The sequence below is a fragment of the Rhea pennata genome, chromosome 2, assembly GCF_028389875.1.
Source record: "Rhea pennata isolate bPtePen1 chromosome 2, bPtePen1.pri, whole genome shotgun sequence".
NCBI classification, from domain to species: domain Eukaryota; kingdom Metazoa; phylum Chordata; class Aves; order Rheiformes; family Rheidae; genus Rhea; species Rhea pennata.
The window spans coordinates 139,142,615-139,170,046 of NC_084664.1; the positions used below are offsets into that span (position 1 = coordinate 139,142,615).

General features: G+C 39.5%; 1 protein-coding gene across 3 annotated transcripts in view; it reads left to right on the top strand.

Moving 5' to 3' along the window:
• Nucleotides 1-24,354, top strand: part of RNF19A (ring finger protein 19A, RBR E3 ubiquitin protein ligase) — a 61,100-nt gene extending 36,746 nt beyond the window's left edge. For all 3 annotated transcript variants that reach the window (XM_062570461.1, XM_062570465.1, XM_062570464.1), the window contains 9 exons: nucleotides 172-929; nucleotides 8,397-8,605; nucleotides 10,443-10,587; nucleotides 11,139-11,301; nucleotides 15,198-15,312; nucleotides 17,392-17,553; nucleotides 18,705-18,918; nucleotides 21,535-21,678; nucleotides 22,112-24,354. In XM_062570461.1, coding sequence (XP_062426445.1) covers nucleotides 334-929; nucleotides 8,397-8,605; nucleotides 10,443-10,587; nucleotides 11,139-11,301; nucleotides 15,198-15,312; nucleotides 17,392-17,553; nucleotides 18,705-18,918; nucleotides 21,535-21,678; nucleotides 22,112-22,802 — 2,439 coding nt within the window. In that variant the 5' untranslated portion in view covers nucleotides 172-333 and the 3' untranslated portion in view covers nucleotides 22,803-24,354. The remainder of the gene's footprint in view (nucleotides 1-171; nucleotides 930-8,396; nucleotides 8,606-10,442; nucleotides 10,588-11,138; nucleotides 11,302-15,197; nucleotides 15,313-17,391; nucleotides 17,554-18,704; nucleotides 18,919-21,534; nucleotides 21,679-22,111) is intronic.
• The last annotated feature ends 3,078 nt before the right edge of the window (nucleotides 24,355-27,432 follow it).

Genomic DNA, 27,432 nt, shown 5'->3' on the forward strand with positions numbered 1-27,432 from the left:
TCTTGATAAGATGAGAATGAGGTAATAGAAAAAAAATTGGGTCAGATGGGGAGGAGAAAGTGGTAGTTAGTATGAATGGCCGGTCTTCAGTGTGTCCTGCTCTTTCAGAAGCAAAACTGTGATGGATATGATTTCTAATCTACCTTTTTCTTGTTCTTCCCTCTTACCTAGGGAGCTTCTGTGAAGAATTTGCTGAAAGCAGATGTGTGTGAATTTTTTCTGCATGAAGACTCTCAAACTGGATTACTTAACAATATGACTTACGCATGTATCTCGTATTATTTCGATCCTTAAACATGATTAGGGTTGTGTGTGAAATTTAACCTGTCTCTGATGAGTGATCTAGACATGAGTTTACATCGGCAAATGGGCTCTGATCGGGACCTGCAGTCTTCTGCTTCCTCTGTGAGTTTGCCTTCAGTTAAAAAGGCACCAAAGAAAAGAAGAATTTCCTTAGGCTCTCTTTTTCGGAGAAAAAAAGACACGAAACGCAAGTCAAGAGATTTAAATGGAGGTGTGGATGGAATTGCAAGTATTGAAAGCATTCATTCAGAAATGTGTACAGACAAGAACTCTATTTTCTCCACATGTACCTCTTCCGATAATGGAACAACCTCTAGTGGCAAACCAAGCGGAGACTTCATGGAGTGCCCCCTGTGCCTTTTGCGGCACTCTAAGGACAGGTTCCCAGAGATCATGACTTGTCACCATAGATCTTGTGTGGACTGCTTGCGTCAATATCTCCGGATAGAAATCTCTGAGAGCAGAGTTAATATCAGTTGTCCAGAATGCTCGGAACGATTTAATCCTCATGATATTCGTTTGATATTGAACGATGACGTCTTGATGGAAAAATATGAAGAGTTTATGCTTAGGCGATGGCTAGTTGCGGATCCTGATTGTAGGTGGTGCCCAGCTCCAGACTGCGGGTATGCGTTTTGGTTGTTTTTTCCCATTCAGTCTAGTCAGACATGTGGAATTTCTTGGCTTAATATCAGTGTTGCTGAATTTGTATATCTGCTTTATCCAAATATCTGATTTTCTTTAATAGAATTGATACAACTGAAACATAAGTCATTATAATTGGATGCTTATATAAATGATACAGATTGGATGAACATAGATACGGCAATACATGAATCTATAACTATCTGTTATGCTTTTTGAGCATAACAGATATACTCAGTTAATTGCTTTGCTTAATACTTTCTATGTGTTTTACCAGTGGCTAAGAAAGGGAGAATTCCTTAAGAAAATGCTTCCTCACATAGAATTTTTCTTCTTTGTAGAGAGAATTTCAGTGATTTTTCTGAAACTTGGTAGGTGGTTGCTATCTATCTGCTATGAAAAAATCAAATACTGTGCTACGAATGGAACAGTACAAAGTGCAGACAAAAAAAAACTTGGAAATTAGGTCAAATGCTAGTGGTACTATACTTTCAACTTAGTCCATTTGTTAAAGCATCTTTTTTAACTGTGGAATATGATTGAAGATTTTTTTGGAACGGGAAGCGTTCTTCTACTTCAAATATCTTCTATCTTGTGGCTGCTTGAGATACCACTTACTGCCTGTAAACAGGATTCTGATGTAAGGTCTTAGTGAGCTACTTCCTGCTTACTATCAGAAGTAGTAATGTTTTAACGTTATTTTAATGTTTAAACAGTTCTGCAACCATTCTGAATTCTGACATGAGCAGGCTGAATACTGTGCTTTCAAATGTAAATGTTATCTTAAAAAATCGTATTTTAAATGAAATAGAATTTTGCTAATGAGGTAAAAAGCAGGGACTGGGGAAGTGGTGGTTTCTTAGGTCTTCTAGGAAGAATGTATTCCAAGCGAAGAACTTGGGGAAGAGAGTACAGAACTGAAAGTCAGAAAAATGGATGGCATTGGGCTGTGGCATCGTTTGAGCAGAGGAGGAAGAGGACTGACTTGAGAGAGGAACAGTCTGTGTGAATTTTGAAGTCTCGTGGACAGGAATACAACAGCTTACTCATAATATTGTGATGCTACAAAAGAAAACATAATGAAAAGCAATGTTTGATAGGCAGAAATATGCTTTACTCTGAATTCTCTGAATTCTGGTGTTCTGAACAAACTACAGTTTTCTAAAGTAAGAGGAACTATGCAAGAACTTGGCTACACTTTCTGTTACATCATATTCCTGTAATTCACAGATAGTCTGCTCAGTGAAGTACTGAGTATTTATTTAACGGAGGTTTTTCACCTGACTTATTTGTTTTATGCCCTACTGTGTTTTTTTTGTTTGTTTGTTTTTTTAACAGATGAGAAAAAAGTGGAGAATACCCATCCTAATTTTTTTAAGTGTTCAGAAACTTAGGATAATTGGTGTAGATAATGCCATTGTAATATTATAAACTGGGTCTTCAGAGCAAGGTTCAAATTCTGTGCAATTATCTGTAGGCCATAGAATTATATTAGTATAAAGGAAACTATTTTAGTAATTGTTTATAACTTCTTGCTATCTGCTCTATACTCTGACTGGAGGATGGAGTCTTTCAAGAAGACACAGTTTATACTCTGACTGGAGGATGGAGTCCTTCAAGAAGACACAGTTTATACTGTGTTAATGTTTTGTGTGAGGGAAACAAACTAATACTATATGGGAAACCTTAACTGTGTACCTTTGGTGATGGCATGACTTTCCCATAATGTTTTTGTGTGATAGGAAACTGCTTTACACAGATGAATTCTGTTTTTTTAGGCACATAAAGTACATCCTTCGTACATCCTTTCCCAACTAAAAATCAGATGTGATCAGGTTTTATCTTGCTCCCATTCTCCCCCAAGAGCTTTTGAAGCACTGTCAGCTGTGTTTGGCAGGGGGGGTGCAGCTCTCGGTATCAGTTAAGTTACTAAAAATTTTGTGATGAAACTATACTTAAGTGAAAGGGAGACCCACAGTACCACCTCTAGTGGGAGAAGAGGTTGCGTAGAAAGCCTACAGTTACCTGTTAAATTTGGCCAGGTGGACAGCCCCAGGAGCAGTGCCTGGTCCATCAGTATGTGCGCAGCGGGGAGTCTGCGGCAGCGCCCATGGCAGCACCCCAGCCCTGCCCCAGCTGTTAGCTAGGGGAGCTGGGAGAAAGCATGTGGCAGCTGGTGGTGCGAAGTGAGAAGCAACATAGAAAGTAACAATGGGGATTTCACGTATTTGAAAGAAGAAACTGTACAGAGGTGAGATTTAGGGAAGTAAATCAGCTTTTCACTAAACAGCTCATATTAACAAACATCATCAGTAGCTAGAGGAGGGCCTGCTGCTGAATGAGGTGGGGGCCCTGGTGACAAGGGATACAGACAAGGCAGAATTACTGAATGTCTTCTTTGCTTCAGTCTTCACTGCTAGGGGCAGCCCTCAAGAATCCTGTAGTGTGGACATAACGGAGAAAGTCTGGAGAAGGGAAGACTTTCCTTTGGTTGAGGAGGATAGGATTAGAGATGTTCTGGGCAGGCTAGACACCCACAAATCCATGGGACCGGATGGGATGCTCCCACGGGTACTGAGGGAGCTGGCAGATGTTGTTGCCAGGCTGCTCCTCATCTTTGAAAGGTCCTGGAGAACTGGAGAGGTGCCTGAGGGCTGGAAGAAAGCCAGTGTCACTCCAGTCTTCAAGAAGGGCAAGGAGGTGGACACAAGCAACGATAGGCCGGTCAGCCTCACCTCCATCCCTGGAAAGGTGATGGAACAGCTCATTCTGGATGTCATCTCGCGGCATATGGAGGAAAAGAAGGTGATCAGGAGTAGTCAGCATGGATTCACCAAGGGAAATCCTGTTTAGCCAATCTGATAGCCTTCTATGATGGAATGACTGGCTGGGTAGATGAGGAGAGAGCAGTGGATGTTGTGTCCCTTGACTTCAGCAAGGCTTTTGACATTGTCTCCCCTAACATCCTCCTAGGAGGTTCCACTGCTTAGGAAGTGTGGGTTAGATGAGTGGACAGTGAGGTGGATTGAGAACTGGCTGAAAGGCAAAGCTCAGAGGGTCGTTATCAGTGGCGTGGAGTCCAGTTGGAGGCCTGTGGCTAGTGTTGTCCCCCAAGGCTCAGTACTGTGTCCCATCCTGTTCAACTTCTTCATCAGTGACCTGGATGAGGGGACAGAGTGCCTCCTCAGCAAGTTTGCTGATGATAGCAAGCTGGGAGGAGTGGCTGACACACCAGAGGGCTGTGCTGCCATTCAGAGAGACCTGGCCAGGCTGGAGAGCTGGGTGGAGAGGAACCTCCTGAGGTTCAACAAGGGCAAGTGCAGAGTCCTGCACCTAGGGAGAAATAACCCTAGGCACCAGTACAGGCTGGGGTCTGACCTTCTGGAGAGCAGCTCTGCAGAGAAGTGGTTGTGCTGGTGGATGAGAAGTTGAGCATGAGGCAGCAATGTGCCCTTGTGGCCAAGAAAGCCAATGGTCTCCTGGGGTGCATTAGGAAGAGTGTTGCCATCAGGTGGAGGGAGGTGATCCTGCCACTCTACTCAGCCCTGGTGAGGCCTCACCTTGAGTACTGTGTCCAGTTCTGGGCAGGAAGTTCCACCTGACCGTGAGGGGGAATTTCTTCCCTGTGAGAGTGACAGAGCGCTGGCACAGGTTGCCCAGCAGAGATTGCGGAGTCTCCTTCTCTGGAGATATTGAAGGCCCGCCTGGATGCAACCCTATCTACCATGCTGTAGGTGACCCTGCTGAGCAGGGAGGTTGGACTAGATGATCTCCAGAGGTCCCTTCCAACCTTACTGATTCTATGATTGTTTAAAGACCAGATATGCCACACACAGCATGCAAAGACTTCAGATCAGCAGATGTTTAATGACTTTGTGGTACAGCAGTAGTAATATTTTTCTAATAGTTTTGGCAACTGTAATTAACGTGTACAGTATCTGATTAAAATCAAAAGATTATTTGCTTCTGATTGGTTTTTGATGTGTAATGCTGGCAGAATGCATTAGGGTTCTGATAATAGCTCACCTGGTTGTAGTGCAAATCAAAACTTTCATGAAGGACCAGGATGGAAAACACTTAATTTGCAATTAATCTCAAAGTAGGAGAGCTACAAGAAATTTTAGAGGGACAGGACTACTTACTAAAGCTGTCTTAGATTCCTAAATACAGGAAATACATTCAAACTTAAGTACTGCATTTTGGTGGGAGTCATTTACTACACAAATAGATAAGGGAGAGCTGAATGGATGATGTACACAGTGTTTTCACTCTTCTCAGTGAAACATCCAATATAATACTGTTTAAAATTTTGGGCATCACATTGAGAAAAGATCCTGGCCAGATGAAGAAGAATAATTTTTTTGATCCCTGAGAAAGGATTCGTGCAGGGGAAAAAAGCAGGGGAAGATAAATTAGTCTAGAATACTGGTTTTCTACATCCAGGCCCTTTGTGTTAGTTCTCAGGAAAGCACAAATAGTTAAGGGTATATATTTTTTTCATTTGTCCTCCACTCTAGTGGGGCAAAAGTTGATTTGTAGAGCAGTAAATAAAAGCAGAAAATCATTTAGTCTTAGAGAAGGCAAAATTGGAAGGAGAGAGAGCTTGCAACATATATTTTTAAGAAAAAGTCACTACAAGTTAAGTGTACTACTACTTCTCTTGTCTCAGTGGGGAACTACTTATGACCTTCCTTTTCACAAGAAGACAGTTAAATTAGGTTGGGCAATAATCATGCCATGGGCCAAGTTGGCCAAGAGCTTGTGGGGGGGGGAAGTCTGCAAAGCTGAAGCAGGCTCATGCCAGAAGGGGTCCATATCATATACAGGGTTTTTCTGATCCTGGGCTCTTCCATCCTCAGCTTTTCTTGCAAACTAAAATGCATCCAAATGATAACCAATAATTTAAGTACCACAAAAGTAATATGGCATTTGGTCCAGCTGCAGACTATTTGCTATGGCTTCATAGGGCACACTTGCAGATAGTTGATCTGTCCTTGGGGAAGGAATGCAGATGGGAAGACCTCTTGGGCTTTCTTCCAAACTAATTTTCGGAGGATTCTGTTTCACCATGTAAATTTTCAGATGTCATTTTGATAAGCCTGAGTGAATTGATATTCCAAATGCATTCTGTCCTTTATTCTGGCTGAATTATTTAATAGTTCTGCTCTGGAGTTATGCTGCTGACATTATTAGCAGAAAGCAGTGATTTCTAGATTTCTTAGCTGTGCCAACCAAAAAACTGACTGAGCAGAAGATCACTGTTTCTTCATTCTTCCTCTCTCCCCACCTCTACCTCCTTTCCCCAATGAATCACTCTTTGCCTCTGCTCTTTGTTTGATTTGTCATTACTTTGAATTTGGTTTAGTCTCTTCTTTCAGCCTAACAAGAGCTCTTAGATTTCATGTTTTCTGTAAAATGGGCGTTTCAGAATGTTGAGTTTAAGCCTGAAATGTTCAACTGCCCCTTGCTCTGACCGAAAAGGTAACTTTCTGAATGTATGCCAATAAATGCGTCGCAGCTGGGGAGTGCTTTCAAGGATGTGTCTGTGCTTTATTAGCACTGGGAGGAAGGATATAAATTGCTGCATCATTCTGAGGCCTGTGCTTAAGGCTTCTGTGATAAAATACTAGTGGCTCTGTTGCAGAAACATTTGGGTCAGAATCGCTTTGTGTACGTACAAGAGTGGTTATCTCTTCAGTCGCTTTAAGTGGGAGAATTGAGCTGATGAAATTGGCAACAACATAGTAGGTTTGAGCAGTTACTGAAACAAAATATATTCAGTTGGAAAGTGTAACATACTTGAAGATGTCACTTTCATTTGTAGCTGTATCATTTATAGTTTAAAAGCTTAAACTCATGTTTTTGTGGAACTTCTAGAGGGGAGAACCTCTAAAATGCTCTTTTAAAATCTTAGTGGGTTCAGATCTGCCTACTCTAAAATGAAAATAGTTGAATTTTCAGATAAGTATTTGAGTGGAAAAAATATATATTGTTCACTGGACCAAAGACTTTAATACTTTTATGGTATTTCAATTATTGGTTACGATTTGGACGCATTTTAGTTCACCAGATTATTTACATATATAAAATCATTAACGATATGGAATATTTCACCTGAATTTTGCACAGCTACTATAAAAGGGAAGAGGGGAAATAACAATTAACAACTTAATCTTGTGAAACAGTTACTCTCATTTAAATAGCCTTAAGCCTTGTTATATTTATGTATCTGCTGAAGTCTGGGGGCCACTATTCATATGAATAAAATTTTACACCTGTTTAGGTGGTCATAAAAAGTATTCTACTTAAAATATAGCTATTGCATAAAGTAATTGAAAAAAAATTACAAGAACTAAGATATATTTAAAACTAGTATTACTAGCAATGGTTATATGCATTATGCAGATTTTTCAAAGATACACTTGTGAGCTCCCAAATAAATATATAGACATTTTAGTGAAATTTCCAAAAGCTGTTCTGTGACTCGTGAGCACAAATCATGTGAACCTCAAAAGGCAAACCTTGATGAAAGAATTGGTTTAAACTGTAGTGATTCATGGAAATCACAGTACTGTAAGATGAATTGTTTGTTTATATAGCCTTTGATTAAAAATAACTAGAATAATAAATTTAAATTCATTTGAAAGTCTCAGTGTTTTTTGGGGGGGGCAGGGAGAGGCTTAGTTTACAGCATGATTATGGTAAAGGTGGTAATGAGGCCCTGAATGCTCTGCTTCTGCATTTATAGTTTGGAACTTCTTGGGAAGACTGTCAAAAAAACTGAAATTCTGCTAATAACTAGGAAACAGAAATGCTTGTATGTAAAATAATCACTTCAGTGTTTCGATGTTTTAAAATGTAAAGAGTAAACAAATGTTTATTTAAAATAAATACCAGCATATATGGTGAGAGGCAACAAGTAAAATACCAAAGTATGCAGTGCCAAGTCAGATGCCTTTTCAGTAATAGATTATGTTATGGATGACTTAGCAGGGATTTTCCCAGCCTATAGAAAGACTCTAGCTTAGATGTGCCCCTAGTGCCTGGGATGCTTTTGAAATAGAAATTTTTTTAAGTTACATAAATTCCTTTTGGGTTTATCCTCCCTCCCGTCTAAATTGTGGTTGCTTTGTGATCTTAAAAGTTAAGGCTGAGCACAGTGCCAAAACTGTAGTATGTTGTAGTACTGTGTGAGGTTTTTAAGACTGGGGAGATCCATGTGTTGCATTGATTCGTTTTATTATTTCTGTGCAGTCTTATTCCAGTGCGATGGTGATGTGGCCATGGAAGACGGAGCTGGTAGGCAGCCTAAGATGGCATGTCAGCTGCTGGCACTTGCTACTTTCCTACCTGCTTCAGCTACTCCAGCAGCTGTTGTGCCAGCTTTGGGTCTATACACAGAACTTTTTTTATTAACAAAAATCTCTTTCCCCTCTTGATCATTCAAGATATGCTGTCATCGCTTTTGGCTGTGCCAGCTGTCCCAAACTTACGTGCGGACGAGAAGGCTGTGGGACTGAGTTCTGCTATCACTGCAAGCAGATTTGGCATCCAAACCAGACCTGTGATGCTGCTCGCCAGGAGAGAGCTCAGAGTCTGCGCCTGAGAACAATTCGTTCTTCCTCAATTAGCTACAGCCAGGAATCTGGAGCAGCAGGTATTTATGGTCAGGATACTGTGTCCATAAGGTATCTTACTGGTACCTTTTGCACAATTAACTCCAAAAGGAAAGAGCAGAACAGGAATATGGCTCCTTTTTCTTTGTGCTTCAGAAATATAAAATACACAATTTTAGATTTGAATTCAAGTTCTCAAGTTCAAGATTTGAATCTCCAGTTTTTGTTGGTAATATTTGAAATACTTGGTAGCCAGAGCACTGGGCTTCAATCTTAGAAGCTTGTCAGCATTTTAAATTCTTGCTCTGTAGCTGAGAAATATGAAGTGTAAAGAACTTACAGCACAGCATTTTGTGATCAGCAGGCTGACTTCACTTGCTTGGTTGTATTACTTAGACATTGGGAACACTTATTTTTTTCACTGTAGGTGAAATTTCCTAAGGTTGCCAGTAATGAGTGCTGTTGTAAATAAAACTAAAGATCCACTGATTTTTTCGCTCTCAAAAGAGACTGGTTTGTTTCCAGCTCTGAAGTCCAGCGTCTGTGTGTGTATTAGCTACTTATTTTTATATGTAGGATGGTTCTTGTTCACAGTGAGCCACATAACTAATTTATATTTTTCAGTACACTGCTTATCTGTCTTGACTAGCAAAGATCAAATGAGTTCAGCTTCTGAAAACTGAATTGCTTTGTAACAAAAAAAATAAGAGGGCAGGTTATTCAGAGCAGCAGTTTTCAGAGCAAGGGTCCAGTTTGCTATTGATAAGAACTAGCTTTGAGTTTCACCAAACTCTAATCTGTTTGGTAGCCTGTCTCTCCCTGACCAAACTAGATAGATACTTAGGGAAAGTGTGTCTCATGCAACTTGAGTTCAGTTAAAGTTCTTAATTCTTTAATCTAGCTCTAGTATTGGGAGTCTCTAGTTCATTATTTGCAGTGGCTCATTTTAAAAGGCACCTCACTGTGGAGACTATAGCGGAGAGACTCTTTCTGCACATTCTGCACTTCTTGATACTCTTTGTACCAAGAATACCACCTTGGTTCCTTTTGCCCTGTGTAGTATCACAGAGGTAGAAAATAGGGACAAAGAGCATGTTCAGCAAGAGTGTCTTTTGCACCAGGAGCTGCATGTTACTATTGCTGCTGTGAATAAATAGTTTGTCCCAGAGTCCAAATGCTAGCCAGTAATGTGAAGTAGCGAAGATCACAATTGTGGTGGTGTCAGCGTGCAAAAATTTCAGTGTTGCTCAATGGTCTCAGAGCTTGCTGCTTAACCATGTTTTTCAGTATTGACGTAGGAGCAAGGACTGGCTCTAGAATTTTCTTTTTACTGTAATAGTTTTTTTTTTCCAATGAATGAATGTTAAGTAAGGCTGTGAAGAGGAATCAAGAGGAGGCTGGTGATACCAAAGAAATTTATTTAGCATAGGGGAGATACATGTAAGGAAGAAGAAATAGCACAGCAGGGACTTGAATATTCAAGAAAAAGATTCATAACAGCATGAAATGCAAAAGAGGATTATATTTAAAGAGACTATGTTTTCAGTTATGTATTAACATACATTATGTCTGACTCTTTAATATATATTACATTAGGCTTAGAAAATCCTTGAACAGTGTGCATTGATTGTTCAGTTACTTGAATGTGATATAGTATGCCTTGTTTTGATCAGTTCTACTCAGTATGAAGTGCACAAATACAAATGGCTATCAAAGAAAATTCATTACCAAATCATGATTTGTTAAAGCAAATTTATTGTAAAGCTTTTCCATCTTTGGAAAAAGGTGGTTCGATCAGTTTTCCCAAGTATCTCTATATTTTGATTAAATCTGCTATCCTAAAGAACTGGTATGATCTTAATATTTGTTTTTAAACAGCTGATGACATAAAGCCTTGCCCACGCTGTGCTGCTTATATAATAAAAATGAATGATGGAAGCTGCAATCATATGACTTGTGCTGTCTGTGGCTGTGAATTCTGTTGGCTGTGTATGAAAGAGATCTCAGATTTACATTATTTAAGGTACGTTTAAGAAAAGTTCAATGTGATTGGTAATTTTTCTCTAAGGTGTATAGAGGTAGATTTCTGAGTGCTGTAAATCTATTTTGCTTCCTGCTGGAGTAGAGAATCAAAGTTGAAGCATCTGTATCTGATAATTAGGTTAGTTTTTCCATGCAAATATTTAAATTAGTAAAAATATTTTTATTTCAAGTTTTATTCCAAGTTTTGTGTGTGATGTACTTAGTACAATGAATGAAGTTTTTTAGATGATGTCTTAATACTGATGTTTTGTGTTCATACTAAGCAGTGACGCAACTCTAATACCAAGTTACCTGTGAACTACTGACTGGCATGTGGTAGCAAACAGTATGCTCTTCAGTATGTTTTACAACATGCTGTAAAGCTGAAAAAATATGCAGAAATGGTAATTGATGATTTGGTGTTTGTAACATACATACCTTGAACTTTTCCAGTACCTGTAGTTCTGTACCTAGTGAGCAGTTAAGTTCTGTACAGCTCTGTAGATTTACTTGCAATTTCTTTACAGTTTGCTTACATCTTCTTACTATTAGCCCATCAGGTTGCACGTTTTGGGGAAAGAAACCTTGGAGCCGTAAGAAGAAAATACTGTGGCAACTAGGGACGCTTGTTGGAGCTCCTGTAGGAATTGCATTAATAGCTGGCATTGCTATTCCTGCTATGATTATCGGAATTCCTGTGTACGTGGGACGTAAGGTAAAATGTACTGCAACTTCTAATGTATTTCAGATTTTACATTTTGCAACATAATATATGCATTCAGTTGGTTGTCTTCACCAGCCTTTTCCAAATAAACGATGGGGATTGTTTAGAAAACTTCTGTGTGAGTTGTGTAAAGGAGAGGCAATGTTTATCAGAATGTAGTTTCTCTTTTTGTACAGTTGAACCAAAACTTTGAAAAAGAGATTTCTGTTTTTGTCATGGAAGTTTTTGCATACTTCAAAATTGCTCTGTTTTTAACCTCTGGTTTCCCCTATTTCCTTTAGAACTAAACAATATTTTTTATTTTTCTTAGCAGCAGATTGATACCAGCAGTTTAGTATAAAGTTCTGCTCCACTATAAGAAAGCATAGGTGTGTGCATGCGTGCACATATTTCAGTGTTTAGACTTGGCAGCTTATCGGCCCTCTGGCCGATCCATCATGTGGAGTACTGCTCAGCACAAGTAGCTAGCAGCATCTATTTTCAAGTTACTGTTTGTAGGAATTGGCTAGAAATGACCGTGTTAACAAGAAAGTAGTTAATGTGTTTCCTCTCAAAAAATATTGGCTTCTAGTATAAAATAAATGAAAAATTGCAAGTTAGAATTAACTCTTTTCCCCCTTCCCAACTCCTCCATTTTGTAATTCACATCACTTGGAAATGGGCTTTTTGAAATGATGGCTTGGTTCAGTAGATGCTGATTTTTGAGTTGCATGTGCTGGAAGAGGATGTGTTTACTCCTGCTTTTATCAACATGGATTCTCAGAGTAACTGGTACAGGTTTGCACCTATAATTCTGCATCTTTGTTCTGGGGGATTCTTTTTCTGTGTCTCCCACATGAACTGTTGCTGCTAGACAGGAAGGTTAGAGATTCAGGTCTTCCAGTCTATCCTTTTTCAGCCTTTTCTGTTGAACAAGTACTCCTACCTTTTGCTGTGGTGGTTTTTGTGACTGCCACTCTGGTTTCTTTTATTCCCATACAGTTATTGAATCCTTGTAGATAATAGGGGGAGAAGAGCAGCTGTTATCTGTTTCCAGTTATAATGGCATGTTTTGCTTTTCCTGTTTAAACACTTGGACAGGTCCATGTCACTGAACACCTTTCAGATACTAACGGTGAAGTCTCACAGTTAATCTGGGAGGCAACCTCAAGAGAATTTCCATTTCACCCCACTGCTTAATGGCCAGTTCTCTGTTACTCCTGTCAGATGTTTGAGCTTTTCTTCAAAGTCCCTGGTGATGGAGGTTTCACAGTCCCTCCAGGCCTAATTGCCCTAATGCATCTGATCTAACTGACATTTAACGTAAATTCTCTTCCTACGCTAAATTCTTTTTGCCCTATCTTTAATTGATGCCAAGAATCCTTTTGCTTTGCAACACCTTATTGCATATTCAATGATTGTTTCTCAGTCCACTTTTATTCTCCTCTTTAAACAAATCCAATGCTTTCAGATTTTCTTGGCAAACTGTGTTTTTAGAGCTCTGATTACCCTGTCATTCTTTTCTGGATTTCTTTCCAGATATTCATTCTTCCTTTGTTTTTTGTGCAGTTTGAATGCAGCAATGAAGCTGAAGCACTACTACTTATTGTTGAGATAACTGAAAAACATACCCTCTCATTCTTTTTCAAGCAGTAGTTCTCTTCATATGAGTAGCAGCAGTCTCTTTCTCAACAACATGCTATTTTGATAGTGTGTATTCTAATTCCTGTCTGTTTTCCCTTGCATTTTCCCACTGAATTAGTACATAGGCAGTTGGTTTCTTTCCAAGTGAAATCTTGCACTTGCTCCCATTTTGTTGCATCTTGGTCATTTCAGGCCATTCTTTCAATATGTCAAGACTAGTGTGGATTTAGGCATTTTTTGCAACCCTGCTAAGGTTAGTATTATCCTAAAAAATGTAATACACCCATTCTCTTCCTTCCATCTACCAGATGAATGAAAATGTTGAATACTCCTAGATCCACAGCAGTCCTCTTGGAATAGTGTAGGGGGAAGAGTTTAATTGGTCTATAATTCGCTGGATCCTTGTTTTGCATCTTTTTAAAAATCATTATTGCAGTTTGACTTTTTCCATTTTTTTGTCTTTTTTTTTTCCCTCATACAATTTACAACAAATGACAGTTTTCAAAAATTACTGGTAGTGGCTCTGAAACTGGGGCTGCTGAGGTATTTTCAGATCAGCTCATTTAAGTATGCTCTAACTGCTGTTTTTCTATAAATCTCATTCTTTTGCCAGCAGTATTACTGCTGCCAATCACCTAGTGGACAGTTGAAGACTTACAGTCTTTTAGTGAAGACTGAAGGGGGAAAAAATAGGGCTTCACTTTCATCTGCTGGTTGTCTTTACTGGTTGTTAAATAGAAAATCTATCCGTCTTGGTATTCCTCTTACGAGCAATGTACTTGCAGAATAATTTCTTGGTAACTTTGATGTTTCTTGCTTTATCTCTTAAGTTAACCTTTCTGTTTTTGTCCTGACACCCTCATGCTGTTCCTTTATACCCTTTCATAGTAACCTGACCTACTTAATGGTTTTCTTAGTGTTGCTCCTCCTTCAATTAAAGAAGCTGAGTTGTCCTTTTACAGCATTCTTTCTGCTTCATGAGAAGAGTCTGTGCTTGTACTTCTGATAGTTTCCTTGAAGAACTACTAGTTATCCTTACTTTATTTTATCTATCTATAGATAAATGTGTGTGTATATGCATGTGTGTGTTTGCTTCTGTTACACCTTACCTATCAATTTTCTACTGTTACTGAAAGCTTTTTTCAGACCAATGTTTTTGTTATTCTCCATTCTTTCTTTCTTTCTTTTCCTCATCAAGATTCTGAATTTTGTTATTTCATGGTTGTTCTTAGCTATGTGACATTCTCACTTAGCCTTCTCAATTACTTTCTCCCTGTAACCAGTCCATTACATGAGGGTGGTTGAACACTGGCATATGCTTTCCAGAGATGTGAAGTATCCATCCTTATGGATATTCAAAACCTGACTTGACATGGTCCTTGGCAGCCTGCTCGGGTGACCCCTACTTGAGCCGGGGGAGTTGGACAGATGATCTCCAGAGGCCCCTTCCAACCCCACCTATTCTGTGTTTGTTTTTTTTTTATGGTTAAAATAAATGTCGTAGCCTTCATAGATACAATTGTTGGCTGTTTTTACCCTAGTTCGAGTAAAATTGTCCATAGTAGTTAAATTCAGTGCTTCAAGTGATCTTGCTATTTGCCTTGTAAAACCTGGTATTTCTGGATTGGTAATTCCTACACACGCATGCTCACGTTCATTTTCCTCTTTTAATTGGTACCTACAGGTTTTCTGTAAGCAGGCTTCACATTCAAATGCTCTCTTGCTCTCTGTCTCTGTGTAATGAACCTCGGAGCAAGAAGATGCATTCTTCTTAAAGCAATGTCTTCTCCCCCTTTTTGTCTTGCCTGAACAAGTGGCAATCTTATTTTTCTTATTATTATTTGTATTTGAGAATAAAAACCACCCTACCAAAATGCTAATTGAAATTATAATTTAGTAAGCTTAATATATACTGAAGCTCTTAATTGTTCTGGTTGGGGGACTGATTGGGGGAAAAGTCAGTTTGATCAGATGTGGCAATTCTTTGATATTGAAGATTGCCAACTCCTCCCAACTATGTAACCTGAAGTAATGATTAGAAATCAAAAACAAATGAACTTCTAACTTACAGGACTGTTGCCTAAAATTAAGAGAAGTATACATTTCCTTGTTCTTCCAGACAGGTTAAGGAATAAATTGTGATGCAGATTGTGGTCTCTCTAGAACAGATTTCTAAACTGTTATGTATCATTTCTTCCATCCTTACAGCAGTATGAGTAATGAAAATATTCCCTTAAAAAAATTCTTCTTTTTCTTCTCTCAAGATTCACAACCGATACGAAGGCAAAGACATTTCAAAGCACAAGCGAAACTTGGCAATAGCAGGTGGTGTAACTTTGTCTGTAATTGTTTCTCCAGTTGTAGCTGCAGTAACTGTAGGTAAGCAAATACTGCTATTTTGTACATTAGTAGCACCTTGCAACAACAGTTTTGTAAGAATTTATAAATAAAGCACTTAACTGAACCAGGTTGTATAGTTTTCTCTAACAATTGAGGAAACCAAGGCATTGAAAAGAAATGAAGTGTTCGAGGTATACATTTGTTAAGGTAGAATAGAGTAAAACTTCTGGGAAATGCTTCATTGTAATGAAGAATTAGAAATAATTTTTATCTTAACTGCAAATTGAAGTTTATGCATTGTTACAACTGTTTTTAAACTGAAATATTTTAAAGATTTATAAAAATTACTGCTTAAGAAAAAGCTGATGCCACAGTCTGGTCATACTTAAATGATTTCATATCAAACTTTACTCAGCGTAGTAGAAAAATAGCATCCTAGACATTTAACATTACAGTAATTGATGCACTTTTTGTTACACTCTGAGTTGATTTGAATTGTCATATTCTTTCTCATGGGATTGTTGAGGACAGCATTTGAGGAAATGTGGCTCTACATTGCAAGATACTTGTCTTCTTACCACATAGTCTCAAGATCACTGTAACCCAGTCCTGATTTTGGAGGGAGTGGTCTTTCCTAGCATTCTCCTTTGTGCCAGCACAAGCATCCTTATAGTTGTACAGTAAGCTGTTGTAGATAACTTATGCACATTAAGACCCATCATATTTACTTTTAAGCTGGGTCCATTCCCTGATTCGATTCATAGCACGATCACATGCGGCTCCCATGTGCCAGAAGTACTACTCACTCAAGAATGAGCGGCATTGGGAAAACTGGGCCGCCACTTACAGCAAATGCCATTTAAATCAGCCATGAAGCTGTGGCTTTAAACTGTATGTTAACCGTAGTGGACCACTGTACTAATGCATATATGCTCGGACTTCTGTCTGCATTGTGTTGTGTTCTCATGTGGCTGTGGTGTCAGATCCAAGAAGCTGCTAAATGGGTAGTGCTAAATGGATAGCTGCTAAATGGGTAGTTTTACTATAACTCATGATCTAGGACTGTTCCTTATTCCTGAGTAGACATAAACTTTGGCTTTTAGAGGAAGGGATTATTTTTATTTTGTAAAGTTTACTTTTGCACTCTTGCAGATGACAGATGGCCTCCAATTTCAGAGCATAAGATGGCTTTCCAAAATACTGACCCCAAGAATATGAATTTCTCCCTTGAATTCTGAGGAATTTCTAGTAAAAGGGACTCTTTATGACTGGAATCCTCCACTTAGATTAGACTGAGGAGCCTTTGCATTGTGTCCACATCTGTCCTGGCTCTTCTGGAATGTGCCTGTTTGCCATTTTAAATCTGCTGCTATTCTGTACCTTCCATGTACTTCCATCAGCAAAGCTTTAAATGGCTTGATTCATATGCCAAAAGAATAGCTTTCACAGTCCACTAGAAACTGTAGAATAAATGCATATGCATATCTGTGTGCAGTTTAGCCCAGTGCCTTTCACCATTTTCCTTTACCTCTCCACTTACTCCCTGGAATTGATTCCATTTAAAAATTTTTAATTATGAATGTTTTTCCTAAAAGAAAACAATACAATACAGTAAACAGGAAAATACCATAGTAATAATCATGTTAAGTTCTGTTAATAACAAAATTTTGTTTCACTTCAGTGGATACAAAATTAAGTACCTTATTAAAGTAACTTTTTTAGTTGAATGACATTTGAAACAGATCTGTGCGATTTCTGTTTCTCAGGTGTGGAACATAAGCCCTATCAGGGACTATTAATTATATGAACCTTTTAAGTATCAGATTTTCTTTTTGTTTGTAAAAGGCATTATAGACATTCTAGAAGTGTTAAACTCATCCAACACTATGCTTCTGTGCATATGCTTCTGTGCCTACCAATGCCGATGGAGGATCTTCAGCCTGCTGAAAGTACTTTCTTATTATTTCATCTTAGCCATTATTCAATATTTCATAATTTCCTTCCCCCTTGATTTTTTTTTTTTAGCTGTTAAATGTTAAGTAGCTATGGAATCACCTTTATAAACCATTCAAAAAAGGTGCTTATACTGAGTGAAAGATTTTGTGCTTTCTTCTGTAGGTATTGGTGTTCCCATTATGCTGGCTTATGTGTATGGAGTTGTTCCAATTTCGCTCTGCCGAAGTGGAGGTTGTGGAGTGTCAGCAGGCAACGGGAAGGGTGTCAGGATAGAGTTTGACGATGAAAATGATATAAATGTTGGTGGCACAAATGCAGCTGTAGGTAAGAAAATTCAGTGATTTATATTTTATAAATCTGGGTGTTGTGCCCAGATGTGGTGTATTTGATGGTCATACATACCAGAGTACTTATTTCAGAGGAGATACCGTACAGTTAGGGCTACCTCCACTTGTTGAAAGACCCATTCTCAGCTGAGAGGAGTGCTTCGTTATGTTCCTGCAGTGCCATAGAATAATACTAACTCCTGCTCACTTGGGCAGGACAATTCAAGTTCTATTGTGTATTGAATTCCACGTGAGTTTTTCTCCTGCTCTCAACACAACAGCAAGTGAAAAATAACAGCTTTCTCATTCTTAATCAGAATTAAATGCGAATATGTGCCTTTCAGGTGATAAAAAGCCCTGTCATATTGTCACCCCCCTTTACCAGCCAGTGCCTCTGGAGTAATTCTTTAGCATAGAGAGTTTTTCTCTGAAATGGGCACACACTGATTTCTTAGAATGCAGTCTTACAATTTGATCTGCATGACTAAAAGCTACCTGTGCATCCTGCTTCCATTTCCCTTCCTTTCCAACAGCCAGCAAGATCTTGAAAGTGCAGAAACACAGCACAGTGGATCCACAGCCTAAGTTATGTTAGACTAGTCAAGAGAACAAAAGGGTTTTATTTTCAGTCTTTTTTTTAGTCAGTTCTCAGAGTGAGAATTCAAAGTAGTGATGCATTCAAGCTCTTAGTCATTTTAGTCAGAGAGATTTACGTAGTGTCCTTTCCCTAGGTAAACGTTGTAAGATAAAATTAACACTTTTTTCAGAATGCTGGTCTGTGGAAGCTATTAGCTTTCATCTTTTTATCTCTAATGGAGAAGTTAAATCCTTTTAGCTGCTGATCTGGTGGATTTCTTTTTAAATTACATGACAGTACTCTTAGTCATAGGATCTCTGTATCCCTGGACTCCATGTTAGTTGCCCTGTACGTGGTTAACTTTCAAGAAACTTAAGTATGGGATGTCAAGCATAACCATTATGGCAACTCCAAGGAATGCACCATTTTTTGACAAAGTTATCTTTAATCATAGTATGTTCTATAAATTGTTTTTCTCGGTGTTATTTCAGAAGCAGTTTCCATGGTCACATTCTAGAAACTAGCATGTTCTACTTCCATGAATAACAAGCCTTCTTTATTTCTGTCTCTAGATACCACTTCGGTAGCAGAGGCACGTCATAACCCCAGCATAGGGGAAGGAAGTGTTGGAGGGCTAACTGGCAGCTTGAGTGCAAGTGGAAGCCACATGGATAGAATAGGAGCCATTCGAGACAACCTAAGTGAAACTGCTAGTACCATGGCACTGGCTGGGGCTAGCATAACAGGGAGTCTCTCAGGAAGTGCAATGGTTAACTGCTTTAACAGGTGAGAAACATGCTTCCTACCATCAGTATCCAGCTCTAAATATAAGAACAGGTGGTGCTACTAGTGGGTTGGGTTTTTATGTTTAAATGGTTCTTGTTAAACTAACTGTCTCTGGGAGACTGACCCGGTTCATCTGTGACAAGTTTATTGATTTCCAAAAGATCTTGCTGGAACACAGTTCTCAAAGAAGGGTTTGATTTTTTTTTTCCAAGATGAGAAGGGCCTGAGGTTTTATTCTCCCACTTTGCAGGAAAGCAGCGTCTCCCCCGGAGTCAGAAGGAGGCACCTCATGTCTAATGCAGCCATGTTCTCAGCTGGCAGTATCTGTAACCAATCCGATAGCTTTCTATGATGGAATGACTGGCTGGGGAGATGAGGAGAGAGCAGTGGACGTTGTGTCCCTTGACTTCAGCAAGGCTTTTGACGCTGTCTCCCCTAACATCCTCCTAGGAAGTTCCACTGCTTAGGAAGTGTGGGTTAGACGAGTGGACAGTGAGGTGGATTGAGAACTGGCTGAAAGGCAGAGCTCAGGGTCGTCATCAGTGGCGTGGAGTCTAGTTGGAGGCCTGTGGCTAGTGTTGTCCCCCAAGGCTCAGTACTGTGTCCCATCCTGTTCAACTTCTTCATCAGTGACCTGGATGAGGGGACAGAGTGCCTCCTCAGCAAGTTTGCTGATGATAGCAAGCTGGGAGGAGTGGCTGACACACCAGAGGGCTGTGCTGCCATTCAGAGAGACCTGGCCAGGCTGGAGAGCTGGGCAGAGAGGAACCTCCTGAGGTTCAACAAGGGCAAGTGCAGAGCCCTGCACCTAGGGAGAAATAACCCTAGGCACCAGTACAGGCTGGGGTCTGACCTTCTGGAGAGCAGCTCTGCAGAGAAGTGGTTGTGCTGGTGGATGAGAAGTTGAGCATGAGGCAGCAATGTGCCCTTGTGGCCAAGAAAGCCAATGGTCTCCTGGGGTGCATTAGGAAGAGTGTTGCCATCAGGTGGAGGGAGGTGATCCTGCCACTCTACTCAGCCCTGGTGAGGCCTCACCTCGAGTACTGTGTCCAGTTCTGGGCTCCCCAGGATGAGAGAGATGTGGAGCTACTGGAGAGAGTCCAGTGTAGGGCTGTGAAGATGATCAAAGGGCTGGAGCATCTGCCTTACGAGGAACGGCTGTGAGAGCTGGGCCTCTTCAGCCTGGGGAAGAGAAGACTGAGGGGGGATCTGATCAGTGTGTTTAAGTACCTGAAGGGAGGGTGTCAGGGGAACAGGGACAAACTCTTTTCAGTTGCCCCGTGTGACAGGACAAGAGGCAATGGGCAGAAACTGAAGCACAGGAAGTTCCGCCTGACCGTGAGGGGGAATTTCTTCCCTGTGAGAGTGACGGAGCGCTGGACCAGGTTGCCCAGAGAGGTTGTGGAGTCTCCTTCTCTGGAGATCTTCAAGGCCTGCCTGGATGCAACCCTGTCTAACATGCTGTAGGTGACCCTGCTGAGCAGGGAGGTTGGACTAGATGATCTCCAGAGGTCCCTTCCAACCTTACTGATTCTGTGATTCTGTGATCCTGCTGTCATCTCATACTGAAGTCAAACTGCTGACTCAGCTATCGTTGTCCAAGTATCAAATTGTGCCTTCAGGACACCTAGGTGGAGTGTGAATTCAAAATAGATTTAGGCAGGAGGGCAGGCAGCTTGACATCTGCCTTGCTGAAGTGACAAGTTTGCATCATATATGTTCCCATGTCTCCTATGAATCAGGACCTTTGTATCCTGAAGAGAAAGGCAGTGTTTGGAAAGAATTGTTAACATTTAGGGTTCAGGATGGAATTTGCTTCTTAAGAACATAGGTAGTGTTTAGCACCTGATTTAAGAAATCTGGAATTCCCAGCTATATGGAATAACAAGGGCAAGACAACATCTAGAGTTTCCTTATGCTTGGGCTGATGTTTCCATCTGACTCTTGACTGAGGTACACCTATCCCCTTTTAGGAGCTGAGAGAAGAAAATGAAAAAATACCTACAGTTAATTGTCAAAGCATAGATAAGCCAGGCATTTGTAAACAAGTTTTAAAATTGTATTTTAAATTCATTTCTGCTTTATCTACTCAGTCCAAGCTTAAGAGTGTTCAGGTTTCAATTGATCCTGTTGCATTGGTACATACTGAACAGTTCTATGCTTGTTGTTTAGTAATAATTGTGCAGCAGGAGAGATGTGGGAACTATAGAATCTAACTTGTGTATCCTTCTGATCTTTTTTATTTTTTTATTTTATTTTATTTTTTTTTTTTTTTAATAGTAAGGGACATTATCTGTAAAAGAATTGTAGCTTAGCCTGGAAGTTTTACTTGTAAATTTCAGGGAAGAGAGAATCTTCAACTTCTTGTTAGTGTGCAACATTTTGCTTTGCTGGGAAGTTTTTGGTTTTCTTGATTAGAAAATAGACCTCTTTTAACACTAGTAAGACGAGCCTTTTTCAATAGGGAAAAATATGCCTATCTGAGGAGTAACTGGTAAACTGTACTTAATACAGAAGGGTGGAGGAACTTTACAAGGTGACACTAATTTTTAACTGGAGAGCTTTAACTGTTGTAGCAGTACATGCAACATTTTTTTTTTTTTTTAACTTTCCAAGATTGGAAGTACAAGCAGATGTGCAGAAAGAACGATACAGTCTGAGTGGAGAATCTGGCACGGTTAGCTTGGGAACAGTCAGTGACAATGCCAGTACCAAAGCAATGGCAGGATCCATTCTGAACTCCTATATCCCTTTGGACAGGTAAGAGAAACATGATAAAAATAGAAAATTAATAAACCTTGTTTACTAAAGGATATTTTAAGCATGCCTCAGCTTACCCTTACCTTAATTGCTTTAATACTTACCCCTTCAAATTTTGTTTGTAGTTTAATTAAACTACATTAAATGCCTGCTTTATTTGTTGAGCATATCAGTGATCAAGTAAGGGTATTTTTCCAAAGAGGAACACAATTGTTATACCTCAAAAGCAGTTGATCGCTCAGACTTTGTTTCTCTCTGAATTTTTTTTTCTTCTTTTTGGGGAGTTAAATACTTCCTTTAGCTTTTTCTAAAACAAGCTACATCTGACTTTCTTCTGTTACATATTTTGGAAAGCAGCAAGGTTTAGTTTGGCTGTATTGGTTGGCCTGATTTTGAGATGACTGCTTACACTCACACATCTTTCTTGTCCTAGGGAAGGCAACAGTATGGAAGTGCAAGTGGATATTGAATCAAAGCCAGCCAAATTCAGACATAACAGCGGAAGCAGTAGTGTCGATGACGGCAGTGCTGCAGGTCGTAGTAATGCTGGTTGTTCATCTGCCTGCTTGCCAGAAAGCAAATCTAGTGCCACCAAGTGGTCCAAAGAAGCAACAGCTGGAAAAAAATGCAAAGGTAAACTGAGAAAGAAGAGCAGCATGAAGATAAACGAGACAAGAGAGGACATGGATGCTCAGCTGTTGGAACAGCAAAGCACGAACTCTAGTGAATTTGACTCTCCCTCTCTAAGTGATAGTATTCCATCTGTAGCAGATTCTCACTCAAGTCATTTTTCTGAGTTTAGCTGCTCAGATATGGAAAGTATGAAAACTTCCTGTAGCCATGGTTCCAGTGATTATCATACTCGCTTTACCACAGTTAGTGTTCTCCCAGAGGTAGAAAACGATCGCTTGGAAAACTCTCCCCACCAGAGTGGAGTTCCTGTACTTGTTCCAACAGCTCCAAGCACTGATGTTCCGCAGCTGAGTTACATTGCTGAGGAAAGCATTAATAATGGATCTTCAACAGATGTAGATTTAGGTATTGGTGAAACACTGAAGGAAACAAACAATAACCATTCACAACATGCTGTGGAATTAAGCACTGCAATTCAGACTGAAATTTAAGCCTGTAAGTGCTGCAAAAACATTTACCACTAAAGAACCCTGTCTGAAAGCTGGTTGAAATACATGCAACTACCGTAAATTTCAAGTAACCAGCAGAAGCAAGGTTTTGATACAACTGTGTTTTATATACCTGTCTAATAAGGGAGAATACTTCATATGGATCTTACAGACCTCTGTGAAAAGATATGAAGGCTTTAACAAGTGCATTACAGCAGTACAAATAAGTCCATGTTTTGTATTTTTGCCACAACTTTGCTTGAAAGCATATACTTAGTGTATTTAGATAAAATTGGCTAATTCGTAATATGTTAAATGCTAAAATGAATATTTCCTGCACTGTTCACTTGACAAATATGGGGTTTGGGATAAATGAGTAATAGCTGAGCAGTAATAACTTAAAACGAAACCATTCTAGGGTGAACACTAGTTAAGGGAAACAAAAGTTTTGCAGAGACCTATAGCAACATACTTCAGCAGTGAATACTTGTAATGATCATTATGGTTCATGGCTGGACACGTTGTATTTAGAGTGCATGTAGAATGAATTGCATATTCTCGGATGGACGTAGCCTGTCAGATGCATTGATGTGTGTGTACACTTTGAGCAAGGTTATGGCACTTCACATAATTTTGAAGTAGAAGAAATTGGTGCTTGATATATGGTAGGAAGGAGATGTCACCTAAGAGCAACAGTGGGGTTACTTATTCATGCAACCAACCGTGCAGCAGATAAGGCTACTATATATTGTATAAAAACTGTAAAGAATCCATTGATTTATAAACATAATAGAAAATAAGTTGCAGTCAGTCACCTTTCATTGGGAGGGGATAAAAACAGTGCCCCATCAATTCTTGGTGCCTTTGGAAAAGACTGGGTTTTAAGTGCCTGGTCATTTTAGGATTTTACTGTAGTGTTCTCCAGAATGTCCTCTTTGGCCACCTTGGATCACAAAAGAAAATTCTAGTGAATAAAATGACTGTGGTAGATAAATGTATAATAATAATGAAGTATTAGCCTACCAAAGACTCACTCAGGCTTTAGTGGATGACTTTCATATGCCATCTCTTTGCAAGACATACATATCTTCAGTCCCTGAATCAAAGTGCAGTACAATGATTGCACAAATGCAAAGATGGGTTTCAAATATGCTGGCTTTTTTTTCTTTATTGCATATGGAAGATGTACAGCTGAACACAAGCTGAAGATGGCCAAAGCGCCTGCACTGTTAACATTTTTTTGCTAGGTAATTCACTAAAATGGAAAAAAAATGTGAGTATCAGAATAACAGTTAATGTTCTGTCTTGTGTTTCTTGTAAGTATTGCCATTATGGTGCTACTGGGAGTTCAGTTGGATAAAAAGAAAATGCCATGAGCTGCAGCCCTCTTCCATGACTTATCCTTACCAGTTTCATTAATATGCTGATAACACTAGTGCCAGTTACATTATTTGATAATGCTTGTTATAGTATTTGTATATTTGCAATTCAGTTTTGCTCAATAATATGCGTGTAAACTGCATATCTGAAATAAATGTCTAAATACTAATTTCTAGTTGTCCTTTGTTTAGTGTGCTTGATAGTGTTATAAAAACTGTATGTCCTTGGAAGGCCCCCTTTTTTTTTGAGAGGTGCTGACTACTGACATCTCTTGCCTTCAATTGTGCTTGTTTTGTTAGGTGCATTTTGAAAGTTGAAAGCTGTGATAATTGGAAATATAGGTTGTAAAGCTAAAGTTGCATTTTTGTGTAAGACTTCAACATGATTTCTTTCCATCTTATACAGTAGCAATTTGAGTTGCTTCTACAGCAGGCAGGACAGTAAATGGTTTTCTGAGAGCATGTAGCTCTGTATGTATATTATTCTATTTAAAAATTGTACCTAGCACAAGTGAGTGAATATGGTCAGACGGAACTAAACTAAAACTCCTCTTTCTGTGTTTGAACCAACACTATTCCTGATTCGCTTGATCTGTAAGACATTCATTCTGAAATGCTGCAAATTGACCAGTGTGCCTGGGTAAACAACTGCTGTTTTTTTTTCTTGGCTGAACTGCGTGCTCATTAGGCATTGCACCTACATTGCACTTGCATTTTGACAGGCTCAGGAAGTAGAAAACTAGAACTAATAGGATGCATTATAGGAGGAATACCTAGATCTGCCTCATTCCTAACCCGTGCATAAGCTGTATTTTGATCAGAGTGTAGTTCAAGAAGACAACTGCTGCGCTGAGTCAGTTTTAAAGCTACTATTAGCAGAGTGTTCTTTCTCACACCCTTCCCAGTGGTGGATGCTCAAGGAGAAAAGAAAGAAGATGAGTGAAGCACACGGTGAACCCTAGAAGTACTTGCAAGGCAGAGAGTTAATTTTTGCCGTGTTATCTGACGGTCTGAATTGAAAGTAAATAAGAAACTTATATTTTGCAGAATAGGTCAGCGTGTTAACAGTTCGTTTCTTATGCTCTGTTCCTAATTTTGCTTTATCTGACAAAATGAGTGACTTTAAAATGTATCGTTATTGAAGAGCAAATGTATTGAATTAGGATCAGTATTAACTTAGCACTTGCTGTTCATCTCCTTAAAAGGTCAATTTGTGAATTCCCTGATACAAGAAGCCTATATAGAAATCTCTCTGTTATAGTCAGGAGCTCAAGTATAAAAGCTTAACCAATTTTGTAGGCAGAGGCTAGAGAACGAAGTTGGAATAAAGCCGTTACGTGAATCAGACTGATGTAGTGAGCCAGTTGTGCTGCTGTCATTGTACGTGCGGTCAAGCTGGTGAAGGTTGTTCAAGGCCCTTGTGTTTCCAGACCTCTGAGTAAGTTAATCTTTGTGCTGTCTCATATGACCACCTTCATCTTAAGCCAGAATTTACTTGTTCTTTGCCATAAAGAAAGTGAACCTCTGCTTTAGCTTTTGTTTTCAGTTTAGTTTTGCAGCTAATGTGTCATACAGTAGCTATAAAAGCATTTGCTGTTGTCATCTGCAGCTTTGAAAATTATATTTTGGCTTTAGCTAGTACAGTTATGAAACGGCTTGAGCACATTAATCTGTAGGAACGCAATCTAATGCTTACAGCAAGGAATTGGGAGTTGGAAGACCTGTTTCATTCTTCTGCAAATTTCAACCCATCTCGCAGTACCTCAATTCTGTTGTGCAGGAAATTAAAAATACTTGTAAGTAAGCTTTATCAAATAATAGTGTGACTTTTTTCAGTCACTCTGAAATCACCTTTGATAATTTTATATTATATATTCAAAGGTAGTGAATAGTATTTGACATTTTTTCTTTCCTTTTTTTTTTTTTTTAAGCAGAAAGCTTGTTCTGCTAATTCATTTGTAACTTTTTATTCCTGGGTAATACTTGAGACGGGAGGCAGTCACATGCACATCTGCTAGAAGTGATCATTATGAAATTGAAATTAGCTTTGAATTTTATTTTGAATCTGCTTTTTTTAAAAAAGTGTGATGGAAGTGTTTTATCTTTTACTAATATAGAAGATGCCTCTATGCTATCTGTAGAATTCCAACTATAAGAAGACTTGTTTGCATAAATAAAGCTTTTTCATCTATAGAAGTAAACCACAGGAAAGGTCAAGTTACGTGAAATTTACCTCTGGTCTCCTGGCAAACGTTCATGGAAAGCTGAAGAAGTCCAGCTACTTGGTAGACAACCTTCCATGTTTGTCCCTCAGATAAGCAGCAATGTTCCATCACTGCAAAAGATGACAGCATTTTTTAATGCCTCTGTATTGCTGAAGGGAGGATTGATCAAGGTGCAACTAAAGCTGATACTAGGTCTAGTGTAATCTAGCATGTGGGCAGAGCCCCTCTTCCAAAGAGGAAGATTTTGGCAAGTATCAATCGTGTGTAGGATTTTGCAGCTTATTTCTAGGGAGATGCAGAGTTTTCATATAAGATTCTGAAAGCTGCCGTGAAGAAATTGTAGAGAAGGTGGAATAGTGTCTTTTCTCTGTGAGGGCATCTCATGAACATGCGATTCCAAAAAGTGCTGGGACAAGTCCTGAGCAGGACACACTGGTCCCTCCTCTGCTATGTGCGTGGGAGCTGAGTGTGCAGAAGCATCCCTTCTTCTGGCTGTAGTTGGTATAAGGGGCCTTTGCCTGAAAGGGCTAGATAGTGTCGGGCATCTCACTCCCTTGTTGTGATGAAGAAAACCATTGAGCTGCTGTCTTCAGGTGGCCTCTTTCAGCTAAAACAGTTCTGCTTGACTTCAGGCCAGGTTATTGATAAACCTAAGTATTTCAGATCCATTGCTACATTATTCTATAGTTATATTGACACACGGGTACTTTAAAGTAGCCTTGAGTATCTGAGCCATTGAGATAGTCATTTTTGAGATTATAAATTTTTTGACAGTACCAAGACCGAAACAGGTGAGCTGTCCAGGGAATTCACACTTTAAGTCTTCAGGAACTAAAAATTTTCCACATCTTGCTGCTTTATAGAAAACAGCTATAGGCTTTCAGAATGGGCTGCTGACTGCTCTGGCTTGGTGCAGGGCCGCTGTCTGGGGCTCCCAGTCAGTCCCTGGGCACAGCAGCCCTCCTGGGTGAGATTTACTGTAATCGTTGCTGCTGCCAACGAGCTCGGGGGCCAGCTGTGGGCTCCCTG